At 48.0% G+C, this 27,856-nt stretch overlaps 1 protein-coding gene and 1 non-coding gene across 5 annotated transcripts; both read right to left on the reverse strand.

The window, feature by feature from the left end:
* Positions 1-262: 262 nt before the first annotated feature.
* On the reverse strand, positions 263-27,856 carry ASB9 (ankyrin repeat and SOCS box containing 9). 4 transcript variants are annotated; one of them, XM_045471472.1, is made up of 7 exons: positions 26,516-27,855; positions 18,989-19,068; positions 11,229-11,336; positions 8,056-8,206; positions 6,028-6,162; positions 4,097-4,288; positions 263-497 (listed from the first exon to the last, which is right to left on the reverse strand). In XM_045471472.1, the coding sequence occupies exons 1-7, from the start codon at positions 26,541-26,543 to the stop codon at positions 373-375; spliced, it is 819 nt and encodes a 272-aa protein (XP_045327428.1). In that variant the 5' UTR covers positions 26,544-27,855; the 3' UTR covers positions 263-372. The 4 variants fall into 4 exon arrangements, with proteins under 4 accessions (XP_045327428.1, XP_045327427.1, XP_045327431.1 ...); XM_045471471.1 differs by having other exon boundaries at positions 26,453-27,854; XM_045471475.1 differs by lacking the exon at positions 26,516-27,855 and adding an exon at positions 24,494-26,443.
* TRNAR-UCG lies at positions 23,699-23,783 on the reverse strand. The gene has a single exon. It is a non-coding gene; the product is annotated as a tRNA-Arg (tRNA).

A 27,856-nucleotide genomic window follows, 5' to 3' on the forward strand; every position in this document is an offset into this window, starting at 1 on the left:
AGCGGACAAGCTGACCTCCCCGAGTCTCTGCGTCTCACCTGCAGAAGGGGAGGGGGGGTACCCACCTGGCAGGGCTGAATGAGCGCATTAAGCGGTCCTAGCTCAGTGCTCGGCCGCAGTCGAGGTTCAAACGACAGCTGTTCTTTTGGCCACCCTCTCGGGGGGGGGGGGGGGGCGGGGGGGTGTCCTCACGCCTTCCAACCCATAACACAGAAGTGCCCAGCGTGTTGCCATCGAAGATAAAAATCGAATGGACACCAAGTTAGCCAAGCTTCATAAACCTGGATTTATTTCACAATGCCGGTGGCCACGACATTCAACCACATTCGTGCGCGGCCTGTGATATCCCCCTGAGATTTTGAGATAGCTCATTTACATGTGTAGGAGAAAACGCTTCAGCGCCTCTGGGAGAAAGAGCTCGTTGATCTTATGATACTGCTGGATTCCGAAGCACTTCCGGATTTGAAGGCGGCACAGTTGCAGCAGAGAAGGAGGCCCTGCAGAGAGACGGCGAGACAAGCCACACGTTGGTGTCAGCGACCCAAGACTACCTGCTCTTTCCTCCTTATACAGCACCCGAGCCGCACCACGGTCACAAGGAGATCACGCCGCTCTCCCGAAGACCATGTTCTGGTCTTGGGGGGGGGGGTGGGGGGGGCAGCATTTGTAGGCCATGGTCTCTCTTACCCGGAATCTCATGCAAATGAGCTTGTTAGGTTTTGATTTAGAAGACACTGGAAAAAAAAAAAAAGTCCAAGCCTACTCCCGCTAATGGAGGCCTAAGGCAGCTAAGTCTGGAATGACGAAGCCGCACAAAATTCCCCAGGATGGAGAGAAAATTCATGTTTAACAGCTTCCTTGTATTTTTACCTTAAGAAAAAAGATAGGCTATTTCGAGATACAAACATGTATTTTTATAATTTAGCAGTTTCGGGATATTCAAATCAAGTGAGCGATCAGTGAGGCCCAAGTAAGTGTATGTTACCTGAGTTAAGTCATATTTGTTTTTTTTATTCTGCGTTCAGGGCTAACCCGATGCCAGCACAAACCTGGCACAGGGAACCAGCCAAGAGTTTACATTTCAGGACAGTGGCTCTCAACAGGGGGCTGGGAGGGAGGGGAAAAGGAGGGGACGGTTGGCAAAGCCTAGAGACACTTCTGTTTGTCACAACCTGGGGGAGAGGCGCTACTAGCAACTGGCTGGTAGAGACCAGAGAGGCCGCCAAACATCACATGGTGCACAGCACAGCCCCCACCTGGCCCGAAACGTAAACAGAGCTGAGGCTGAGAAACCCCGTTATGGAGTAAAAGGGTGGGGAACGGTTTCCCACCCCTCCCCCACCCCCTGCACCAAACTGTAATGGGAATTGTGCTTTGCTTATCAAACACACACAAAAAAGCCAAGCTATGCACCGTCAAGAATCCCAGAAGGCAGTGGCCCTCAATCCAGGATGCATTTTAGAATCACCTATCGGGGGAGCTTGAAAGCACACAGTGTTGGGTCCCACCCCAGAGATGGTGCGTCAGTGAACGTTAGGTGGGGCCTGTCCATCTGGCTTTTTTAAAGGCACGTGCCCCAGGTCATCTTATTGTGCAGCCAGGGTTGAGAACACACGCAGAAAGATCCAGAGGCCTCGGATTTCCTACGGCGTCCCTACAAGTCGGTCGCCTGTTTCTCAGGTGATGGAGACGGACAGGTGGAAAGAGCCGCACGCACCAACAACGAAAATGAATGCGGGATTTTCAAGCGGGACCTCACGGCACACTCCGAAGGCCCCCGTCGGGATTGAGGGAACCTTCCAGACTACGTTCAGCGCCACTGGAGCCATGTACTAACGAACTGCTTCCCAGCGCGCGCGAGGCACACATTAACAAGCGGCAGAAAGTACACTGTGGGGAAACTGAACTTCGGTTCACCTCGTAAAGGAATGGTGAGGGACGTGACTAATCACGTGTGCTAGACACGCTGTCAGGAACGGCTGGAGGAGGAACCGATAAAGAACTGTTGGACGATGCAGAAAAGCGGGACATCGGAGTTAGCTCAGGGCAGCTATCGACACCAATCGAATGAATATCTGCCGTTTACTGTAAGTAGGATGACGTACAACTGCAGCCTTCATTCCATAAAGCACTGGCACCTGCGAGCGTTCGAGCGGTTTGCTTTGCTCAGTAATAAAACCAGCTAATTTCTCTTTGCGAACTCTCTGTCGCTCTGGGTCTCGATTTCTTTTTTTCGCCCAGCAACACTCACGCTTCACACGATGCTGTACAGCGAAAGTAATGTGGGGCGTGGCTCCTGTCGCACTGGGCTGACCGGCATTTTTTTTGTTGTTGTTTTTAGTTTTCCTTGTGCGCCATGAGTAAACACTGCTTTAGACGCTTTTCAAGGCGGGTGGGGTGGTACTATTCCTGAACTCCTTTCCAGGGACATCGAGAGACAGAATCTGCTGTGTTAGAGCTGCAGGTCTGGCCTTCTGTGCCTGCCTGGCCTCATTTCCTGTGGGCTTTCAGGCTGCTGAGAGGGGCAAACGACTCCGAAAATGACTCATGGAGGCAAAAGCAGCAGTAATTCTCTCCAGTGACAAATGACATTTTACAAACCAGCGGGATCATCGATCGCACCGTCACCAAAATGTAATCAAAGGAATGAAAGGCAATGTAGGAGCCTACGAATGGGCTTGGGGACAGAAAGTAGAAGGAAGAGCCTGTGGACGTGATCGGAAAATCTGCTGGGATTATTTGCGGAGGCAGATGAGGGCATTGTGTGCGTGTGTGTGTGTGTGTGTGTGTGTGTGTCTATGTACATGACTTGGGGACTTTAGGGGCCCAGGAGGCCCTTCTGCTTTTGTGGCCCTCTTTCCCAGTGGGAAAAAAAAAAAACGGTATTTTACAACTGTGTGGGTATAAAGACAAACATAATCCAGGTTGAGTTTTATCCATTTTTTTCCTTCAGATTTGAAAAGGAATTACAACATTTCTGTGGGTCCCTAAAAACATCATGGGCCCCAAGCATAGTGCGGTCTGGACCTGCTGGAGAAGCAGGCTTATAGATAGATAGATAGAATTTTTTTGAAAAAACAAATCACCAAAACGCAGGTAGAATGCCTGGCGATCACCCCGCTGCCTCATGTAAAGGGGTCTCTATTGAACCGTTCCTTGCGCCCGGGGCCTGGCCTTCCCTAGCCCGCTGACGCTGCTCAGAGAGTACAGGCCTTGTCTGGGGGGCCCTGAGGCAGGTCTTTGGCTGCAAGTACCCGGGGCAATCGGAGCGGTGGGAAGGACTCGGCGGCCACGGTACGATTCTGCACAGAGCTAGGCCCAATGCTCAGCCCACGAGGAGAATATAACCAGATGACACGCCGTCAGAGCTCTTCTCCCAGGGCGGCCACATGCAGGGTCCCACAATCCCGAAAACTTAACAAAGTGCACACTCTGGTGAAAAAGTAGGTCCTGAGCGGGCCGTTCTCCATTTCCAGGGACAATTGTGAATGCCAGGGGAGGAGGGGTCTCTGCGCTCCACCCCAGCCCTCAGCCCTACCCCGTTGCACGGCGCTCAGTGACAATGTTTAGTTGTTTGGGTCCAGAGTGCTGGTTCTCATTTGTGAAGGAGTGTGGACTCAGTGGTCCCTGACTTATAACAGTAAGTGTCTCATCACCAATGAGCTGCCTTCTTGCCCCCACAAACCCAGCGCCCTGTAGCCTGGCCCATCTGTAGAGCAGTGAGGCATCCAGGGGCATGGTCCAGCCCCAAAGAGGGTTCCACTGCATCATTCTAAAGTATGTTTTAGGTAACTTTAATATCAAACATTTTTTAATGATAGGTTAATGCTGTCAAAGCTGGCCTACCCCATATCTTAATACTCTATCACCCAAGATAGCCTGTCTCCAACATCGCAAACGACAGATGGTTCCTTACTACATAGCCGGTACGTACCTTGTCGAATACTAGATTCTCTCAGCACCCCACAATGGGGGATGGCAGAGAACGGTCTCTCACACGGTATCAGAAGTCAGAACTCGGTAAGTACCTGTCTCCCGCTAGAGCCCGCAGGAGTCTCTACGGATTAGGGCCTAGGCTCGGGCAAGGGGGAAGCACCTTCACGCTCCAAGAAGATCTGAGTCACAGGGCTCTCTGGAGGCACCAACTCCAAGGGACATTTGCCATCAGCGTTCCTGGCCTGGGGGTTCGCTCCAAAATCCATGAGCAGGATGGCCAGCTCCCCATTGGATGCCCTGGCCGCTGCGTGAAGAGGGGAGTCCAGACCTTGGCCTTCGTTCACACTTGCTCCTATGCCGTCACAAGAAGAACAGAGAGTCAGCCAAGAAGCCAAGTCCCAGCATCCCCCTCCTCAAACGACTGTGCCGCAAAAGTCCTTAACCAAAGGGCGTCTGCAGTGGGCAGGGCAGTTCCGCAAAAATGGGCATGACTGGAATCCGTTTAACAATACGGGGAAGATGCCATCTGACGATGTGGCTGACGGCACAACAATGAGCTATACTGCACATGAGGCTTAAAACCTTGCCTTTGGGGCACCCGGGTGGCTCAATCGCTTAAACGTTCGACTCTTGGTTTGGGCTCAGGTCATGATTTCATGGTTGGCCAGATCGAGCCCCGTGTTGGGATTCTCTCTCCTCCCTGTGCCCCTCCCCCCACCTCAAAATAAATAAATAAGCTTAAAAACAAAACAAAACACCTTGCCTTTGAGTGCTATACATAGGTGTGTTACATACAACAAGAATCCTGGTGGTGTGAAAGCTGCACGTTCACTATTAAAGGTGTGTAAATATTTGTACAAACTGGAAGTGAGGCCAGACGGTGAAATCTCATCTATACCGAGCACCATATTCACACGCTGAGCAACTGTTATGGGGTGTAAAACCCGGGACCTGGGACTGTGTGATATGAACTGTAAACAGCAACTAGCTTGTGAGGGCATCTCATAGAACAAGATGGCCAATTCCAAGGTCGCAGGAAAGATGGCAAAGTCCTCCTCTTCAGGAATGAGGTGGATTTCTAGGCCCATCCCAAGCCAATCCTGTCTCTACAGTGTCTACAAATCCCCACCCCAGCTGGATGCCGGCTCCCACGGGGACGCATGGAGACGTGTGGTTTTGCCTGAGCTGCTGCCCCTCTAGTAAAATGGGAAACTACGTCCACTCAACAAATATTAACTGGATTGAACAGATATTAACTGGATCGTTCCCATATTGTTCTTGGCTTTGCGAGGGATGTGAAACCTGGCCCTTTCCTGAGAGCTTAAAATCTACCTAGAGCATTATGGGAGAGGGAGGGAAAAAGGGAGGGAGAGAGAGAAAGAGAGAGAGAGAGAGAGAGAGAGAGAGAGAGAGAGAGATGGAGGCGGAAAGAGAGAGAAAATAAGAATCAATCTTCTAACTCATGGTAATGGCCGCCAAATGAGTAGAAGGCAACAACAACAACAAAAAACGTTAAGAACATTCGAGGGAAGGGAAAGGTTACTGGAGTTTTGAAGAATAAGCAGGACTCAGATAACTACAGGGGTGATGCAATGGGTCTTCCAAGGTTGAACAAGAGACTGGACAAGAGCAGGGAGGTGAAAAAGAAGGGTACTACATAGGCCTTGTTGAGGATAACAGAAGATTTACAATGAGCTACAAATGGGACAGGTGGAATTTCCGGATCCAAGCACACTGGTGAAGGAGGCCCCGGGGGGAAGACCCAGGCCTGGTCCAGCAGCTGTGGGAGTCAGCAGGGCTAAGAACGTGCCTGCACACTGTGGAGGGAGGTGGCCGAGGGGAGGGAGGAGAAGCAAGGACCACCCTGGGAGGAAATACTATCATCATCATTATCCGCATTACAAGGGAGACAATGAACATTCAAACAGGTTCAAATATTTCCCCACGGGAACACAGTCACCGTGAACCCTGATCCTGTCTGAGTCCACTGCCCCCACCGTGTCCCCTGCTACAACACAGAGAGCTTTCAAATGCATTTCATTGCTTTCTCGTCTTCTTTCCTTGTTTCGCGTGCTTTCTAAAATGTTTTACCTGACTCCAGAAGCTTCCTGACACAGGCCACCTGCTGTTTCCTGCACGCCAGATATAGAGGGGTGCCCAGGTGCCTGATGTTGAGGTTGAGGTTGCCTCCGTAAGCTGCCAGGATCTCGACGCAGTCCGCGTGGCCTGCAGCCCAAAGCAGAAGAAAGACGCTATCGCACAAATTCCCTCAGCCGGGGAAACCGCACCTTCCCTGTGTTTGGGGTGCGTACATTTCCCCGGGACCAGAAGCTAGCGTGGGGAATAGGGAATGAGTTTAATCCCGGCCATCAGGGAATGGGTTGACTGTTGAGATGGTAGCTGCAGCTCCAGGTAGAGCCCCACTTGGGTTTACCAGCCCCGGTAAGCGACCGGCAACCTTTTCCAAGCGTTGGTGGCCTTGTAATCGGCCCGGATATAGAAACCGAAGTGAGGGTCGGGAGGGGTGTGGAGGGACAGGACCGCGGGGGGACCTGAAGAGCAAAGGGCACGGTGTGGGCCATGGGATGGGGCAGGCAGCCCACAGGGTCCCCCAGGGCAGGCCCTGGAAGAAACAGGCCACCGTGGGCCCAGGTGGGGTTCAGCAGCCAACTCCAACGGGAGCGGGGCCCAGTCTGGCAGGGGGAGGGCAGGCAGAAGCCGCATCACCCTTGCTTGGTCTAGGAGGCTGTACTTTAAAACATTGCTCCTTTGCGTTTCGCTTTTTACATCCTTTGAGTTCTATGCACCCAGCGAATATGATGAGCTGCCCCGTCTCTTAAGGAATAAATGTCAACACTCTGGGAGATAATTAGCATATGGATGGATTCAGTCACATGGGGTTGCTGTAAGGCTCCCGGGGGGACCATCCTGGGAAAGCCACCGGGGAGCTAAAAACTCTCCCTTCCGCCGATGTGTGGTCATGATGGTGATGAGGACGGGAATGAACTCTGGAGAGGAGCAAAACTGGCCATGTTGTGTTTTGTGCCCGAGTGAAGAATGTCGGAAAAATTACGACTTTGTGGAGAGTATTACCCCAGCTGAATAAGTCCTGCGTATCTAACGTACAGCATGGTGACTATTCGGGATACCGTACTCTATACCTGAAAATTTGCTGAGATAGTAGATCTTAAGTGCTCCCCCCCACGCACACAAAAATGGCGACTATATGAGGTGATGAATGTCTTCGTTAATTTGACTGTGGTGACCATTCCGTAATGTACATGTGTATCACGTCATTATGTACACCTTAACTGTGTACAATTTTATTTGTCAATTATACCTCAATAAGGCTAGGCGTGGTGGACAATCACCCCAAGCTGTATACAACATCCTATATTTCCAAAAACTGAAAGTTTGTTCCACTTAAAAATCCTAGGTGGCCCTGTGACAACATTCCTTAAGGCCCTAAAATAGAGGGATATAACTTGTTTTATAAAATCATTTGATTTTTGTGGGGTCATGTGTTCAACAAGGTATTCCACAAACACTGACGGACAGTCTACTATGTGCCAGACCCTGTTCCAGAAATCCGGCAGTGAGCCACATTCCGGAGGCTGCAAAAAGGGGCTTCTCAAACTGTGGGTGCATCCAAATCACCTGGGTGGTGGTGAAACAAAATGCAGATGGCTGGGCCCCACCCCAGAGTTGCTGATTCAGGGGGTCAGGCGTGAGGGCCAAGAATCTACAATGGCATGCCAGACCAGGCTGATGTGTCTGGTCCCAGGATCCCACACTGAGAAAATATCCCTCAAAAAATATCCCTCCTCGGGGCGCCTGGGCAGCTCAGTCAGTTAAGCCTCCGACTTCAGCTCAGGTCACGATCTCATGGCTCATGGGTACGAATCCTGCATCGGGCTCTGTGCTGACTGCTCTCTCAAAAATAAACCTCGAGAAATAAGCTAAGAATCTCTCTCTCTCTCTCTCTCTCTCTCTCTCTCTCTCTCTCAAAAATAAGCAAATATTGAAAACAAAAATTTTTAATCTCCCTCCTCTTCCTTCTTCCTTTCAACAGGAAGATGTCTGTTGAAGTAGGGGCGGAAAACTTAAATTCAGATTTACCTCTCTTAGCAGCTTCATGGATGGGAGATGCCAGGTCGCTCACCGGGTGGGGGCTGGCACCGTGACGAAGAAGCAAACACATGCAATCCAGGCTGCCGCTGATACAGGTATTGAACAAAGGAGTGTGCCAGTCGGCAGTGACACAATTCACCTGGAAAGAAAAGCTCCAGGCTGAAGGCAGGCAGAGGGGTGTCCTGGGTTCAAATCTGGGCTGCCCTACTTTCAAGCTGCTGTTTAACTCCTCTGAGCCTTAAATTCCACAGCTATAAAATGAGGACAAAAATACCAAATTCCACAAGGTTTTGAAAAACTGAATGAGGGACGGCACTGAGAATGTTACGGCATAGTCTATCATTTCCACGCCCCCAAGAACATGAACTCTGAAACTAGTTAGGCTAATTCCAATAGTTTACAAACGAATCTCGTTTTAAACATTCCATTCTAGACCCATCCCACACCATTCCAGTTTCCTTCACAGCAGTGAGAGTAACCTTTTAGAGTGGTTAACATAACATCTTTAAAAAATTTTTAAATGTGACTTTCACAGAAATGTAGGGTGAGTATGTGCCAAAGATTTTATTCAACTCGTTCATCGATGAGGGAACTGGTAAGGGGGTAAGGCTGGCTCAAAGCAGAATTTATATAGTCAGCCAATTAAATGCTGAAATACATTTGCTAATAGATACAAGACCGGCTAATGTCCTACAGGGCCATAAAACTATCGTCTTTGGGGGCGATCTTTCCAAACGTTGGAAAGCAGACAGAAACTTACAAGTTAACATCCGACTTCACGGCGTTTGGGCTATAATCGAATAGGAAAGAGCAAAGCCAAATGCAATCTTTCTACATTGTCAAATGATTCTGTGGTGAATCCGTTCAGCAGAGATATTATGAAGACAATGAAGTCATTCTCACAAGCCATTTCCAGGGAAGGCTAGGATTAGGGAGGCCCAGAAGATGTGAGGGTGCAAAGTTTAAGGAGACACTCACTCCCAGGGGCACGTGATGCTGAACAGCCCTGAGAGTGAGGGGCTCTTTAAAGCTTGCACCCTAGGTGCCTCTCTGCCTTTCCTTAGTCCTGGCCCTGTTTCCATGTGTGGAAACCTAACCCCAATATAAACCCGATGACGCACTCATCTATGGCTCTCTACGACTACTGTCAGGAGAAAGCCATTTCCTGGCACGGACAACCCAGCATTCAGCCGATTCCAACGGGTCCTTTACGTTTCAACTTAGACATCATTTCCCCTAGGGATCCTCTTTGGGCCTCCTCTCTCCCCCCACCAGAAACGAACGGGCCAGGAACCCTTCCGAGTGCTCCCAGCAACCACCTTAGCGTTCATGCTTATCACATGGTGGTAGTTTGCAAAAATGGCCTCAGATTCTCTGCACAGGATGCATATCCCTTTGCAATGTAGCCTTGCAATTCCTCCCCTCACAGGACGGAGACCGCTCTTCCTCCTTGAATCGGGGCGTGCGCAGGGGACTTGCTTTGGCCGATGGGACAACAGCAAATGTGCCCCAAGCTGAGAGCCCACCTTCTTTTGATGCTCTTGGAATCCCCGCTACCATATGAACAGGCCCAGGCTGCCTGCCAAAGGATGAGAGACCACGCGGGGATTTTCCGTCTCCTCAGCCATCCTGGCCAAGGTCATCACGAACCAGCCTGCCCCAGCCAACCGGTCAGCTAACCTCCAATGCCTAAGCTGACGTCAGCCGAAGCAGGACAGACCAGAAGAACTATCTGGCCAACACAAGGATTTGTGACATAAATAAATGGCTATTGTCTTCAGTCATTAAGTTGGGGTGCTTTGTTACACCGCAGGATATAGTGGGCAAAAAGAGCGCCGTGTAATGGCCTGCTGTGGCTGAGATGCTGTGCATTCAACAAACCAACTTCCGCTCCTTGCGGCTCACGGCCATACTACATTTCCCCGCCTCCCGGGCAGTTACACGTGGCCTGAGTTCTGGCCCACAGGGTGCGGGCAAAAGCGATAGATGTCACCGCCAAGATAGGCCCTTGAACGTCTTCCATGCGCAATCTTCTACATCTTTTCTCCTTCTGACCACCCGGAGTGGCGGCCACCACTAGGAGCACACGTGAAAGCGACTTGTCGAAGATGGATGCAACAGGCTGAAAGGAAGCTGCGTCCCTGAATCACCCCCAGAGAGAGCCACCCAACAGAGAACACGCACACGGGAGTTTCAGTTGAGCAAGAAATCAACTTTGATTGCATTAGGCTACTGAGATTTCAGGGTTTATCTATTAAAGTAACGAGGGTTATATTCACTTATTCACCTGTTTACCTATCTGGCTGTGCCCTCATGTAGTTTACAAAGGTCCTAAGAATCTTTATCCAGAGTTTAGGCACATAATACGTGCTCAGTGAATGCCGGTTGAGAGAATATGAGAAACTCACATATATATATATACACACACATGTATATGTATGTGTATATATATATACATATATATATATATACACATATATATATATATATATATATATATATATATATATATATATATAATTTTCTGATCAGACTCGTCCATCACTTTTGAACATGGGGGACTTAGTTAATGGAAGACTTACTGGTCCCTACTTTCAAACGTAATGACTTTGTGTCTTCCTTCTCTAGGACCTCATTATGCCATCCTGATTCTCACCCTTCAAATAATAATCCTATACCTCACGTCTCTCAATCCTCACAAAACCACAAGAAGCTACATAACTTCCTTGTTATTTTCTCCCTTTTCTCAGACACAGACTCTTAAAGCTCGGAGCCTAAGTAACATGTCCAAGTTTCCAATATTAGGAAATGGTAGACATGGTTTGAGACCATTATTCAGGTCTTATGGAGCCAAATGGTCTATGTTTTCCAAAATATTTCATTACCTGCCAGCCTCGGGAATGAAGGCAGATATCTAACAGGTGTTTCTCAGTAGTGACTGTTAAAGAATATGATATAGACGCAAATCATTACTTTCTAGCTAAAAACTCAATACTTCATCTATTGCTAAAGCAAAGAAGCTGATGGACATTCAACTTTTGAAAACACCCCTCTTCAAACCTCAACTCAGGCTAGTCAAAAATGCTGGAAATTATTCAAAAGGGATAGAAGTACTCGTTTGTCGTTCATGGTTTCTAAGACATTATTTGAGCTGCACTCACCTGAGCTCCATGCTTTAATAAAATGTTTGCACAAGAGACGTGACCTCCAAGGCAGGCTTCATGGAGTGGGGACACACCATCTACTGTGATGAGGTTCACAGGCCACCCCTGGAGAGGAAATGAGCAGAGTAATGAGTGCAAAGCGACAGTTCCGTAGGGTTGGTTTTGAGCCACAGATCCAGAGCTGTGACAATTCTTTTAAAGACCACCTGGCTCACAGTCTGACGGTACGCTAAGGTATTCCTGATGACATCAAACAAACAAACAAGGAATTTTCATGCTCGCCAACAGCCATGTAAGTGAGTTAGGACTCAGGTCCGCCTCTAGTTGCCCCTTAAGATGACTATGTCTCTGGCCCGCACCTTGATTGCAGACTCATAGGAGTCCCTCACCCAGGCAAATTGTGTCTAGATTCCTGACCCACAGACACTGTGAGCTAATATATGTCTATTACATTAAGCCGCTGGCTTTGGGGGTAATTCGTTACATAGCAAGAGATGACTAACACAGGGCCAAAGCATGAGGTGAACCCCCACAGGCAGAGGCAGGAAGTCCCAAAGGAGAGGGGCAAGTACATTCTTGCTCCAGGTGCGCGAGGACTAAAGAACCAAGAAAGTTGTCTGAAGGCCCTGGGGTTCATCAGCCTCTGGGGAAATGTGCTCTCCGGGAGATGGATTACGAGCCAAACCCAAGCAAAACATCCAAAGAGCTCCAGGAGAGGCTCCACAGACCCCCCGATGGTGGACTACATTATCCTTAACAGGAGGAAACTGAGTACAGTAAAAGTTCTTTTCCTCGGGACACATCGGTTAAGAACCCGGTTAGTTTAAGTGATGACTTAGTGACACATTTAGCTTTTCTTCCCAGAAGAGTTACAATTTGCCTAAAACCATTCCAGTAAATTGCGTCCCACATCATCATTCCTAACACACGTTCTTCCACTTATGTGGACATTTATGAGTCAGTCAACCTCCCGATCACCCTGTCCTGTTGGCTTTTACCCTCTGATGGGTGACCTCGTAGATTTTTGAGAGGTCCAACAATTCTGGGTATACACCTGAGTCCACAGGACCCTGAATCCAGAGCCCTTCTTTGTGTGGGCCTGGGGCGGGGGGATGGTTCTGGGAGACTAGAAACAATCCACTTATAAATGAGAGATTCCAACATCCCTTTCAGCATTTTGCATCCCCCCCCACCAACTCGCGAGCTCTGCTATTCCCAGAGAGAGAAGGGACAATATCTTCCTTCCCTTTGTAACCTCACATCCCATCTGTACCCAGTGTGCACTTGAGAAATGCTTACTGACCGCAACTCAAGAAGAACGGAGTTCTTGCATTTCTCCCTTTACAAGTACTGCTCATGGACTTGAGGGCGACATCTGCTATTTGATTTTATTATTATTTAACTGGAGGCATCCCCTCAAAGATTTGTTTTCAAATCCTTTTTTACCCTCCTCTCAGTGCTCTATATTTGTCCTATCTCTTCCACTCGCACTGCTAGAGCACACAAGAAATTCACAGCAAAATGTCATTTGCGTTTTTCCGTGTGCAACAGATCATGAGATGAAATGTACTCCTGCAGTCACCACTGCCATTTTTTTTTTTTTTTGAGACCACTGCCATTTCTAAGCAATCATTTAGGTACTTAGACAAACACCCAGGTAAATGAAAATGCAAAAAAGAAATTAATCGCCATACAAAAACCTTTCACCACATATTACATATTCATATTACAAAGAGGTTCCTTTGCGTTAAGGTTCGCTTTGCAAACTCAGGACTCCACGTACAGTTCGTCATTGAGCTACAGCTCCACTTTAAATGAACGGTGGCAATTTGTCTGAATTATCGACAAATCTGAATCGTATGATATTGTGAAGTAATTTTTAACCCATTACTTCATACGGGATCCAGTCCGCAATAGGTTCTCGGGGGGGGGGGGGTAATGGATTAAATGGCTTACTTTAATTTTTCTATAATCAATTGTCCCTACTCTCAGTCTATAATCAGACGCTCTTTTTGATGGGTCCTTGAGGCTGGGCAGTATCGGGACACCCATGGGGAGGGACACAGTGCTCGGTACCTGGCGGCTTTCTGTCCCAGCCTCAAATCATACGCCCCCAACTTTCAGACTACAAGGTTACACTTTTCCCCTTGTCCTATACCCAACTGACACATCGTTCTCTACACTCAGCACAGAGGAAGGTCATGAATACCTGTCTCTCATGTTCATCAGAATACACCAGTCCCTTCTGTAGCAAGGAGATCAAAGCCACTTGATGGGAGGACTTCCTACATTCCACTCTCTGCATGTCTCCAGTCTTTTCTACCATTGCTCCTTTCTCTGAGGCAGGAACAGGTGAGCTCACCCCAACAGCCTCACGGGACCTCACCCGGTCCCTCTGCCACCTCGTGACTTTCTTTCGGCCGCATCTCACATGCGTTCCCCCACTCTCTCCTCTTCAGGCAGACTTTCCTTTTGCATTTCAAAGTCTTCCCTTCCTCATTCCTCACCCTCTTCCAAACTTGCATCCAATGTTCTTCTTCCCTTTGCTTCCCCCTGCCGTTTTTTTTTTTTTTTCAGAAATAGCCTGCCCCCCTTTCTTTAACTTCTAGCCCTTCTCTCATCTACCAACACAATCCCACTGAAACTGCTTCTAGAGATCACCAGAGACTTCCTCCTTATTGAATCCAATATACATCGCTCTAACCTCCGCCTCCTTCCACCTCTGAATTTGCTATGGGTTCATCCCAACCTTGTGAAACCTCTCCTCTGGCTTCTAAAACCAAGCTCTCCCTAAAAAACAAAACAAAACAAAACAAAACAACAAAAAAACAAAAAACAAAAAAACCAGGCTCTATCTCTGGCCTCCTACTGTCCTTTTACTGCCTCTCTCACTAACTCTGTCCTTTTCCTCCAAATATCTCCTCATACAGACATTTCAGGGATTTGCCCTCAAATCCTCTCTTTGTCTCTCAATACTCTCCCCACATATGGTATACAGCTTTCAAAACAAAATCTCTACCCCTTGTACGTGTTTCTAACTCCCTGCTAAGACACAACCACCTAGGGACCCAACTAACCACATCAACTCACACTCTGCCAACAACCGAGCTCTCCCTGAAAAGGGTTCCTTGTCTTGCCAGCCCTCATTCTCTGAATGGCACCACTATTCTTGTTCCATACCTCGGATGGAGACCTCGGAGGGAGGGTAGCAGAGTGATTCCCAAGTTCAAACGCTGGCACCATCCCCTAACAAGCAGTGCGGCCTTGAGCCGGTTACTTATCTCCCTCAGCCTTAGCTTCCTCATTTGTAAAATGGGGCCAACTGTACCTACCCTATAAGGTTGTTATGGGCACTAAGAAATGGTGTATACAAAATGCTTAGCGCTCGGTAACTTGTAGGCCGTCATCATCTGAGATATCACTTAGCCTTCAATCAGCTGCCACATCCTAAAGATCTGATGTTTTAGAACACCAGGATCTTTGCTAGTATCCACTCACTAGTGACTTAGCCGTTTGAGGATTTCAGGGGGCAGCTTAAGGAGTTTTATTCGAGGAGCTGAAAAGCCAGTCTTCACCACTCGCTCTCAGCGAGACCTTATTGCTAAGGTTCTCCGTCTTAGCCGTGCCTTGGAATCACTCGGGGAGCTTTTAAAGTCCTGATAACCAGGCTGCATCCCAGAGCACTTGCAATTCATTTATTCGTCCATTTTCATTGCCGTACAGAGTCTCGTTGAGTAATATGCCATCATATACTTAACCATTTTACTTTTGATGGACACTGAGGTTGCTCTCAAGGTTTCTGTTCTGTTGCTCTTATGAATAATGCCGCTATGAATAGACCTGTTTGTGCCCTTTGCTGAACACACAGACAGTAAAACCTTGGTTTGTAAGCACAATGAGTCCAGAAACATGCTTGTAAACCAAAGCACTCGTAGGTCAAAGCAAACCTCAAGAACCATTGGCTCAGTTGTGATCATGTGACATTCGGCATCACACTACTCGTATTGCAAGACATGGCTCGTTTATCAAGTTAAAATTTATTAGAAATGTTTGCTCGTCTTGTAATCACTCGCGGAACAAGTTACTTGCAATCGAAGGTCTTACCGTATCTGTGTCTGTTGCATACAGACCTAGAAGTAGAGTTGCGGGGTTATGGGGTAGGGATATTTTCAGCTTTAGTAAATATCGCTTAACAACTTCCCGAAGTGATTTGTATAATTTATACTCCCACCAGCAGCATACGAGAGTCCCAGTTGCCCCACATTCTTGCCGATACTTGGTATTATCTGTCTTTTGAAATTTAACCCTTCTGGTGGGAGAAGCTGGCAATACAATCTCTCACTTGTAATCTGAATTATCCCAATGACTAACCAGCATAGTTTGATTTATTTGCTGAATATTTGGATATCCCTTTTTATGAAATGCCAGTCCAAGTCTCTTGCTCATTTTTCTGTTGGGTTGCCTATCTTTTTTATATTGATTTTAGACAAGGGATATGAGCCCTTTGTAAGATGTGTGTGTGTGTGTGTGTGTGTGTGTGTGTGTATGTATACACATATGTATATAAATATATATATACATATGTATATGTAAATATGTAAATATATACATATGTGTATTTACTTATATATTTATGTACATGCATATATATGTATATTTATATATGTAAAATGTTTTCTCACCTGTGGCTTGTCTCCTTGCTTTTTAAACATTGCCTTTTGATGAAGTTCTTAATTTTAAAGAAATCCAACTTCTCGGTCTTTTTGTTCCTTTCCTTATACTATTTCTTTCCTGTCAAATGCCTATCTCTCTCTCTCCTACACTGTCAAAATGGACTTTTTAAAAACAAATTCCTTGAACACAGTGGCTCTACAGGAGTTTTTAGAAAACTACCAGTGTGGGGCGCCTGGGCGGCTCCATCAGTGAAGCCGATGATGAAGTCTGGCTCTAGACTTCAGCCCAGGTCATGGTCTCATGGTTCTGTGCTGACAGTGCACAGCCTGCTTGGGATTCTCTCTCCCTCCCTCTCTCTCTGCCCTTCCCCACTCATGCTCTCTCTCTCAAAATAAATAAATAAACGTTTTTAAAAAACCACCAATGCATGAAGATGGCCCTAGGTTAAATCAGAATACCTGGAGCGAGCCCAAGCATTGTTATTGCTAAAAAATGTCCTGGATCATTTTAATGTGAAGCCACCGTGAAGAATAATGAATTACGGATTCAGTTTCTCCCTTCTTGGGCCACATGAGAATTTCTTTTTCTTTTCTCTTTGTTTTACAGCCATCTCAATGTTTGGTCTTATGCCCCTTCCTAAAATGTGTTTGTTTGGTGTAGCACCTGTGTTTGTCACTATTCCTTGATCGTTATTCGAAGTGTCATTAGATCGTAGTCAGAGAATAAATACCATGTGTGGTGACGGTAACTGGAGTAGGTAAGTTACAGGACGTCACCTCGGTTCAGTCCCACAAACCCACATAAGGTAACATAACAGACTGAATTTTTGGTCTTAATTCTGTATTCCCCTCTAGCAGTATAATACATTCACACCCTTGCCATCACCTCATAGTTGACAAAATATAATTCCTTCATCCTTGACTTCAGACCCGGGCGTCTGACTTGCTTTGGCCAACGGGATGTTGGCAGCTGTGACGTAAACAGACTGGAAGTCCTCGTGCATGGTGGGGTTCTGCCCGGCCTTTTGCCATGAGAACAAGAGGAATGGGAGACACGTGTAGCAGAGCTGGACCCAACCCACAGCTTGGAGCCAAGCCCAGCCTCGGCTGGCTGACCCAAAGCCCCGTGAGCTAGAAATAACTGTTCGTTGCACGATGGCACCGAGTGTGGGGTGCTCTGTTGCACAGCAGGATCTGACTAATACGGGTAGTTACTGGAATGCTCATTTTATGAAGGCAGAAATTGAGGTTCCAAGAAGACAAGTTGCTCACATAATGCGATAGAGCTCAGATAAAGAAACGGTTCCGTCTGATGCGCACTAAACATATAAATACTGAATATAAATGAATGTCAGTCCAATTTAATAAGTGATATATAGAAGCTACAGTGATCATTTTTCATCCTATCAAAACAAGGTAAATGTTTCATTTTATCTGGGAAGCGGCTTAACGGCTTTAAGCTAGAGTTATGTGTTCCTACCTATATTTCTATTGATAACAGGCCGCTGGTACCATAAACAGCTGAAGACAGTGGCTTAGGGTGGTCTCAAATTTTTCTTTAGAAATTGTTATCTCATAGAAGGATTTCTCAGTCTAGATAGGTCCATGAAATTGGACTTTTTTTTTTGATTTAAAACATTTATTTTCACTAACAACTACCTAGGATGTACGATGTCCTTCATTATGACTCCAGACAACAAACCACAGTAGTAATAGCAGTATATAGGACAATCACTGAGAGGAATAACAGATACTTACATTGCATTATAATAATTATTATTATTTTAATGTTTATTTTTGAGAGAGAGAAAGAGAGCACGAGTGAGCAGGGGAGGGGCAGAGAGAGAGGGAGGCAGGGGATCCAAAGCGGGCTCAGCGCCAACAGTAGAGAGAGAGAGCCTGAGGTAGGGTTCGAACTCGCGAACTGTGAGACAATGACCCGACCTGAAGCTGGAAGCTTAACTGACTGAGCCACGCAGGTACCCCACATTATAACTATTGTAGGTGTCTGAAATATCTCAAAATACACGCTCAACCTACTTAGAAAATAGGGTAGTTATTAGCATCACCAACTAAATCTTATTTAATGCATTTTATATCAATATGTCACGTTTGATTTTTGTAACAATTTGATAGGTCTTCGGTATTGTGCTTTATGCATTTAAAACATCAGTCTGAGGGGCATCTGAATGGCTCTGTCAGTTGAGCATCTGACTTCAGCTTGGGTCATGATCTCACAGTCTGTGGGTTCGAACCCTGGGTCAGGCTCTGTGCTGACAGCTCAGAGCCTGAAACCTCCTGCGGATTCTCTGTCTCCCTCTCTCTCTCTCTCTCTGCTCCTCCCCTGCTCATACTCTGTTTCTCTCTCCCTCAAAAATAAATAAGCATTTAAAAAAATAAATCAGTGTGGACTTGAGATGACACCTGAGGAGCAGAGAAACGAATCTCAAACTGGGTGGAGCCACCATCAACTAGAGGTTCAATAACACTGAAAATGTCTTCAAAATTTCAAGATTACGCATTTAAAGAGACATTTCAAGCATTTATTTCACATCAGGGGTTTCCAACCTCAGCACTACTGACATTTGGGGGTGGAGAGTTTTTTGATGTAGAGGGCCGTCCCGTGCTCCGTCCATGTTCAGAAACATCCTTGGTCTCTACCCACTAGATACCAGTATCACCCCCCCCGACCCCCACTCCCAGCTGTGACAGCCAAAAATGTCTCCAGCCATTGTCAAATGTGCCCTCAGCGGTAAAACCGCCCCAGTTGAGAACAGAATGTGTCACGGGATAATTTTCAGGAATGCGGTCTACTGAATAAAGCGAAGGCAGCCTGAACGCACTCATCAGCCTGTTATTCACTCGATAGATATTATAGCACCTATTGTGTGCACAGGATTGTGTTAAATTCTATTATCACGCCAGCCTCCAAAGAAACGGTTCAAGGGGACAGGAATCACCTCATTTTGCCGACGAGGAAATTTATATCTTAATATCCGACTAAATGATTTTTTTCTCAGTGTGGTGAACAGTAGGATACACTTCATATTTATCTCTCTTTTTGCTTCCCCCAAAGCCACGTACCTGGTTGATGAGGCTTCTCAGAGACAACAGACGCCCTCGGAGAGCAGCTTCGTGCATAGGAGACCAATCAGACACAATATCTGCGTGGAAAGGGAAGAACAGGTTACCTCCTGTTCATGCACGACAGACCCGAGCCTCATCCTTGCTGGTCGGTAAGAGCCCGAGGGGGTCTTACTGGATGGAGACATCGGAGCCAACCAACCAAAACTCCCATGAGCCTTTCAGCATTTCTCCCCTCCATTGATGCGGCTCGTGTGCATTTTATTTGAAAGGTCTAGATAGCTAAGGAAAGAACTACAGCCAGTATCCAAACAGAGGACAAAAGGGGTGGGTTGAGATGGGAGAATCCTGGACTCCCATTTACCCAGTGGTTTCAAAGGCAAACGGTCTGTTTAGGTAAGCGAGAGCCTCACTAATTAGCAGCATTAGTGTGCTAAGCTGCGGTTGCCAGCCTAGCTTCCTGCATGACATACAAACTCTGGTGTCTCAGCAAACAGCGCCACAGACTGATGGTAGTAATCGCGTGATTACACGCACCATTAGGTTTGAAATCAGATCGACACAGAACTCTATCTGTTTATGGATTACCTCCTGTCCCAGTATCAGGCACAAATTAGAGTTTGCTCTGACCTTGTAACGGGGTCCATTATTTACCCCAAAAGGCAGCATGCCAGTGGGGTTAAAGAGAGGCCTGGATTCAGACCTGTGTGGCTGCTTCTGAGCTGTGGGTCCCTGGACAGGCTCTGAGCCTCAGTTTCCTTCCCTGTCATGTGAGGACAGCAATATACTTACCCGTAACTCAATACCTACTAGCTACTATCATTATCCTGCCCTACCATTAATCAGCGTCTGGATTATACCCCACCAGCACTGCTATTAAAAATGGCAAAATTATTCTACAACCGTATGGGAAGAATACACACTCTTAGGAAGGAAGCCTATAAGCCCTATGCCAACACATGAAATTAAATGCTCTGCTCTCTTGAACTGAATGTGGAGGTAACCCGCATGAGGCACAGAGCGGAGCTTTCCTCATCTCGAGCCGTGTTCTGATTTCCAGAACAAACACAGGAAGTCAGAAGGTGAGGAGGCCCGTCTGATACGAGGCACGCCTTGGAAAGGAACTGGTGTCTCCTAAAAGCGAAGGACGCCTAGGGAACCAGAGAACTTGCTAGTGCCTTACCAAATGAAAAGCCAGAAAGGAGGAGGCTAGCACACTTTGTACTTAACACGTGTTGGCTGAGGTCGTCCTGCTGTCCAGACAGGACTACCACTGCCCTGGAAAATCTGTCCCAGGGAGCAAATTACCATCCTTCCAGATGGATTCATGAAGCATTTACAGGTGAGAGGAGGCTGAATGAACCTGCCCACACACTGTCCGCCCAGTGCTTTCTTCTGGGGTCACTAAGAGTACCTAAGGTCAAACGGCTTTTCCGCGACCTCCCAAAACCATATGCTCAACACAAACTTCACGTACTCACGGCGCCCTCTGAGGATCTGGATCCTCTCAGGAAAAATATCGCTGTTTCTAGTGGCCGGGGGCCTACAATTCAGACTGCAGATGTGGAAAGATTTCTCTCCAAATTAGAAGTAAAAGGACAACGAATTCTGCACTGTTGGCACGAATGCAAAATGCCACCCGCACAAAATCTTGAGTGAGAAGAAAGAGCCAAAAATCGAGAAAGGTTTGGAAAATCAGTTTTAAATAAATGTGCAAATGGACCCTAATGGATCGTGGTCTCTTAAAGCAAGCTCAGATGATTAGAGTTGACAGCCTCAACAGTCCAGGCAGGTAATTTGGGTCCTAAATTCGAACTCTGTTCAGATGCCATAAAAATGAGACAACGGTATTATCCAGTGGAGACGAAAACGGGCTTTGTTTTGGATTCATTTATCACGAAACCATTACTCCTTCTATTTACAGTAAATAAGGAATTCTGTACTTCCCTAAGAGGGAAAAAAAGGATACCTGAAGTTGTGGACCCCTGCTTCAGAATGTAGTATTTACAAAGCAGACTAGTTTGTGTCACCAAGAAGCCCAGGCCGTTGCCCCGGTACATGTGCCGGGGGAAGGGGGGGCTGACGGTCTGCACCCATCTATGTGACTAACGGCTTGATTTATAACCCACATACCATACAATTCACCCATTTCAAGTGTACAATTCGGGGACGCCTGGGTGGCTCAGTCGGTTAAGTGTCTGACTTCAGCTGAGGTCATGATCTTGAGGTCCGTGGGTTCGAGCCCCAGATCGGGCTCCGTGCTGACAGCTCAGAGCCTGGAGCCTGCTTCGGATTCTGTCTCCCTCTCTTTCTGCCCCTCCCCTGCCCATGCTCTCTCAAAAAAAAAAAAAAAAAATTAAATATCTTTTTTAAGTGCATAATTCATCGGTTCTCAGAAGATTTGTGGAGTTGTGCAACCATCACTCTGGTCAATCTGAGAACGTTTCCATCGTCCCCAAAAGAAACCCCTTGCCCACCAGCAGTCACTCCCCATGTTTGCTCTCCCCCACCCCTACACCTGGCAACCCACGATCTACTTTCTGTCCTTATAGATTGGCCTGATCTGGACATTTCACGTAAATGGAATCACATAGTATGTGGTCCTTGGTGACTGGCTCCTTCCACCCAGCATAATGTTTCAAGGTTCATCCGTGTTACCATATGCATCAGTAATTCATCCCTTTTGATGGCCAAATAATACCCACTGTATAGAGAAACCACATTTTATTTGTTCATTCATCAGTTGGCGGGCATCCGTGTCGTTTTTACCTCTTAGCTGTTATGAATAATGCTGCTGTGAACATTCATGTGCCCATTCTTGGGTGGCCGTTTTCAGTTCTCTTGGTTTTGTACCTAGAAGTAGAAGTGCTCTAGGACACGGGAACCCGATGTTCAGCCTTTTGTGGAACTTCCAACCTATTTTCCAAAAACGGTTGTACCAACGTATCTTCCCATGAGAAGTGTATGAGACTTCCCTTCGTAATTTAAAGTCATTTCGGACTAGCGTTTGGTGAACCTATCATAGGGTGTCCGTCGCTCCTGCCCAGGAGAAAAACTGGGGTCCTTGGAAAGCCAAACTTCAGAGACCTCAACAGGTCTCTGAACAGTTGGGTGATTATGTAAAAGCTTAAAAATGTGACAGCGGATATAGGGGCTTTTTTTCTAGCATTGAGAGCATGGAGATATGTGTACACACACACACACACACACACACGGTTTCGTAAACACTGTAATTTGCAACATGGACTAGTCCAAACACACACTCTCATTAGCTCTCGAAAACACTGAAGAGACAGCTGAGAAGTCCATCCTGTGTGATCCTGCCTGGGAAGCTCAGGGAGAGGTTTCTCCAGGGGTTTCCAGAGCCCACACCCGAGCAGGCAATGAGCTACAGGCAATACGTGCAATTAAACCCAGAAGCAGCTGTGCCCGCCTTCCTGCTAACAACCAGAGGGCGCAGAAAGGGCAGGAAAGGGGACCTATTCCTGCCAAAACACGGAAATGCTCCCAGTAGGAGGCTGGATGAAGAGGCCACTCAAGGTCACCACCCCCCCCCCTTCCACTTGACCCCACCACCGGCTTTGAAATTCAAGGGCCGTGATCTGTATCCAACCCCTCGTCCAAGCCCTGAGTATATATTAAAGATTCCTCCCCAACACTTGCTCAGCCAGGGTCTAAGGGTTTTACTGCCAAACACTAGATGCCAAACGGGGTCACTGGCAATGCCACAGATGCAGTAGGGGCGGGCGGCTCTCCTAACGAACCCACTCCACACGCCCTCCAATTAGTGCCATTAAACCTACCTTTCTTTTCAGTCGAGTCTCCGTCAAACCCTACAGCACATTAGGAAGGAGGCCATTTCGTTTTTATTGCAATCTCTGGAATGACTTTGTAAATTTCCATCATTTCAGAGGAGACTGGTACACGCAACATTCTGCCAGGTCAAGGGGCAAACAGGGAGGCTGGGTTGCCCTGAGGGGGCAGAGCACCTGCCTCGGGTCGATGGCCCTGCAGAGAGCCGGGCGCCGGGTTTACAGCTACGGTGGGGACCCTGGTTGGATTCCAGGACAAATAAAAAAGAGGACAGAGAGAAACAGAGTCTCACAGACAGAAACAGGAAACAGAAAGGCCCACTGAGGCAATGCTGGGCGAGTGAGGCCTGTCCACTGTAATTCTGGCTCCGGTCCCCCCCCCCACCCCCACCCCGATCCCAGCCTCTTCTTTCTCTGTCTCCGTCTCTCTCCCCCTCGGGCCACTTTCTACGCAGGGACCTCACATCATCACCCATTCTGTCTGCTCGGGCAGGTTTGCTCCAGAAAAGCTGTCCCTGCTGAGGCACCCCGAGATCTCAAAATCCGCCACGGGAGCCCAGAATCCTTCCCTTTCCCTGCCTGTGCTTGCCTGTCTTCTGTTTAAAATGGGAGCCCACTCTCTCCAGGGTGGGCTGGATCTTGTGCGGAAAGAAATGTCTCCAAAAAAACCTGCTGGATCGACACTACAAACGGGAACCGTGGTTCCCTGCTCAGTGGGTTATGGGTGGTGTTTAGTTTCTCCTTCAAGGTATTTTCCAAAGTTTTTTTTTTTTTAATTTTTTAAGTGTTTTTCTTATTTATTTACTTGAGAGAGAGAGAGAATGCAAGAGGGGAGGAGTAGAGAGAGAGCGAGACACAGAATCGGAAACAGGTGTCAGGGTCTGAGTCGTCAGCACAGAGCCCGAGGCGGGGTTCGAACTCACGCGCCACAAGATCACGCCCTGAGCCGAAGTCAGACGCTTAACCGACTGAGCCACCCGGGCGCCACTAAAAGTTTGTAGGAGTGGATACGAATTAGTTTCACCCGAGCCGCCGTATCAGAGTACCACACACTGGTTGGTTTCAAACGACAGAAAGGCACGGTCGTGTAGATCTGAAGCCTAGAGGTGAGGAACGAAGGCCGTGCCGTGTGCAGAGGCTCTAAGGAAGAATCCTTCTTGGCCTCTTCTGGCTTCAGGTGGTGGCCACCATCGTCGTTGGGTCTTTTTGGCGCACGCATCAGCCGAATCTCCGCCTGTGCCTTCACAATGCTTCTCCCCGTGTCTCCCGTCTTCTTCTTACAAGGACACCAGTCGTCACATCAGGGCCCACCCTCCCCCAGTATGACCCCATGGTAACTAATTACATCTGCAATCCTATTTCCAAATAAGGTCACATTCTGAGGTGCTGGGGGTTAGGGCTGCCACGAGTCTTTGGGGGGGGGGGGGGGGGAGGGGGAGACACAATTCAACCCGTAACAAGATATGTTCGGCGGGGGAGGGGGAAGACATTCTTATTTTGCTCCTGGGGCAGAGGATTCAAGCGTTAATCTCGACGAGGAGCCGGTTGCCTCGTGCACAGCCTTTGCTCCCTTCCTCCAGAGTAGGAGGTGGAGACAGACCCGCAGGGAGAGGCCGGAGCCGGGGCCGCAGAGCTCCCCCAGGCCGGCCACTGGTTCCCCTCCGATCGGCCCCGTGCTGGGAATAAGCCTCACCTGAGCCGAACTTCTCGGAGCTTCTCCACGTGGCCGTTTGGAAACAGCATTCCGGGTGCTTCACATTCCACACTTCGCCAAGGTCAAGACTTCAGAAGCATAAACAGAGGCGACTGGGCTAGAATGGAGGTGGTGGCCCGGCGGCAGGCCTGACGCCAAGCAGGGGAGAGAGAGGTTCCACCCGGGCAGGGAGCGGGAGAAAGCCCTGGAGGGCTGCGTGGTGGCGGTGGCGGCGGCGGGGCTGCGTGTGGAAGGCGAGTAGGGCTTTGCCAGTCAGACGCAGAGGAGGAGGTGGCAGAGCAGAGGTGTCCTGCCACTACCTTGTGACTTCTGCTTCTTCGGAAACTTGTCTTCCTTTTAGTTCCTGTGGAATGACAACCCCCGACCCCCTCCCTGCTTCTCTCACTCACCGGTGCGGCAGGCTCCGCCGTGGCTCTCCATATGCATGAGAGTTGGAGAACCAGTGGATTAGCCCAACAATTTCCCATGACCCCACAATCCATCCTGGCTGCGGCTGCCAGATTCATTTACTTACGGTTTTCATTATTGCCAGATCTCCACTCCAGAACCATCGATGGCTCCCAATTGCCTGCCTCATGAAGGCTAAACGCCACCTAGCCTTTGTAGCTCCATTATCTAGTTCCATCTCTCCAGACTCGTTCTCAGCAGCAGCCTCCCTAAGACTCTCTGCATTCTAGTTGTGACACTTGGTCCACTTTTTAAGCCCCATACCTTCGAGTATGTGGACACCCGCCCTCCCCTCCCCACCAATCGGGCCCCAGACGGAGTTGGCTTAGGATCTTTAGAAACCCTAATCAGTGAAAATGGCTTGGCACCCCTCTCTTGAGTGGAAATAAAAATAAACCTAATACTTAGGTGTAAAAAAATCAGGTGGGGAAGTCTTCCAAATTATGGATTCTTTCCCATATTGACCTGGAAATACAATTTGCTGCTTTAAAAGTACAGTTATCAAATTCATTTTTGTGAAGTAATTTTGGGGGCCACTCTGCTTTCTACTGCTCCAAGTTCGTGCTCGATAAATCTGATTAATCCAGTTCTCCCTTTGCGGATCCCAATCCTACTCACTGTGGAGTGAGTCTGCTTCTTTGACGAGCAAAATCAGATAGATAAATGAATGAATGAATGAATGAATGAATGAGCAGTCCTCTCTGCTCAGTTAGTCAGAGGGAAGGCATGTTGTATTTTATTTTTTTCTGTTTTTTCCCTTTCAGCAGCCGCACTCTAGGAGAGGGGTAAGTCCTACCTGACCGCTGGGTCCCTATAGACAAGCGTTGTGGGCAGTTTTGCTGATAATATGAACCTGAATGTAATGATCTCGCCTCTAATGCTTAGACCCATTTTTCGGCATCCCTTCGGTCAGCGGGCACCTGCTGAATGCTCACAAGAAATGACAGTTGCCCAGAGGCATGGATCTTGATAGTCGGCAACGACACCCCCTAATAGTTGAGAATCACACCTGAAAGACGCTTCTCCAAAGTTAAAACAAACAAACAACAGTCTGCTTTCAAGGCGAATCAATCAGTGCTCAATGTCTGAACATCATTTATAAAGCCAGCCCCACCTAAACGCCAAATACCTAAGACCTTTTCATAAATGTTTTGGCAGTAAAAATGTCCTAGTTATAAGGAACTTTTGTGCCTCCAGTGTGATATATGTGATACATTTGACCCACACGGTATAATTCCTCGGAGCTCAAGTTTTTACTGGTGAGTAAATGGTGACAGTTGACTTTGTGTGGTCTCTAGGACTCTGCAGATAGAGGTATAGGCGTTATTGACACGCGTGTGAAGGATATATACCGGCAAGCGGTGGCCATCTGTCCGGTAGCTGCCCCCTGGACACACCTCAGACAGAGCCACTGAAATCACCCCGCCCTCTTCTCTCCTAATCGCATCAGCCAGCCCCCCAGCACTCTGATTCCGGAGCCCCTGGACTCACCCCCCATCCATGGGTTTGAAAAGAAACTGGTGTCAGGATTGTCTTCTGGTCTCAAGGACTTACTGCTCCTGCCCCATGGCTTGCCGTCCATGGTGCGGTTTCCTAGGCCAGGAGAGGTCCGTGTTCCACTTCAGTTGTTCACAGAACTCCAAATTCCATGCTCCTGAGATTCCAGTGCTGTGGCTGGCTGAGCCGCACCGTCCTGGGCAGACAGTAGAGAACAGCAGAGAACAGTACAGGCAGGGTAATCTGAGCACTACCTGTGGTCAGACAGACGCACGCGCCCAGACGCGCGCTCGCACGTGTACACACACGCGCACACACACACACACACATACACACGCTCCACCTAGCTGGCTGGAGGCTGGCCAAAGCTCACAACAGCCCCCCAGCCCAAGTCTGCAAAGTTGCTGATGTCACGTCCTTTCCCAAACTGAGACCAATCAGTGAGGAAGCCTTGGGGTTTATCAGGAAGGAAAGCCAGTTTGTAACTTTTGGAGAACACAGGGAACAGGATGGGGGTGAAGGAAACCACTCCCGGCTGCACTGTTGTGTTCACTCTGCTGGGATCTGCTAGTTCTGGGGGGTGGGGGGGGGGGCTTCTCATTGTTGACAAAGCCCCAGAACCCAAGAGCTGAGAAAGCTGGTTTCGCTGCAGCCCCGCTGAATTGCTTGCACAGCAACACACCATCTGCACATGTGGTTTCAATTTTTCTGGGAGTTTCTTATGGGAAAATGTGTCTATATGTTACAAAAATGCTCCTTGGGAAAGAACTTCTATTTTCTTCCCTCTGACTACAGGGATTTCACTACATGTCCCTTCGCCCTCCCTCCACACATTATATTTTGACTTCTAAATAAATAATTAACAGTTGCTGCTGGAAAATGGATTGCCAGGTGGCCCCGGGTATGTGGAAGAAACCTGCTACTTTGTTAATTATAAAAAGCTTTACTCTGGGAAGTTTTCTCCTGTTTGCCTTTCCAGAACAGTGGGTTGCGGTACACTTGTCTTCTCAGGGGAACCCAGTTTCCCCCACCCCCGGGTGCTGGTTCAAGCTGAGGCCATCCTTAGACTCATACTGCGCCTCTTTTCTGGGTGGAAGGGGACCTTTGCTTGCGGTTAGGGGAGTCCCTGAGTTAGTGTCCAGCATGGTCTGTCTCTGAAGTGACTGCGGATTTTTTTTTTTTAACGCCAAAGATGCAGCCTATTTCAGATTTATGGGTTCTCGACTGGAACACATGGCAGCCATCGTTCACAGTTGGAGGCGTGGCCTCCATATTTCAAAGTGCATTTCCGTGCACACGTACGTATATGCATTTATCCCTTTACAATTTTTCACACGAATGCCATTGCATTACCATATCGCTCTCTGCCCGTGACACTTCTTCCGTCTTGGAGATCTT

The sequence above is a fragment of the Leopardus geoffroyi genome, chromosome X (assembly GCF_018350155.1).
Source record: "Leopardus geoffroyi isolate Oge1 chromosome X, O.geoffroyi_Oge1_pat1.0, whole genome shotgun sequence".
Lineage (NCBI taxonomy): Eukaryota > Metazoa > Chordata > Mammalia > Carnivora > Felidae > Leopardus > Leopardus geoffroyi.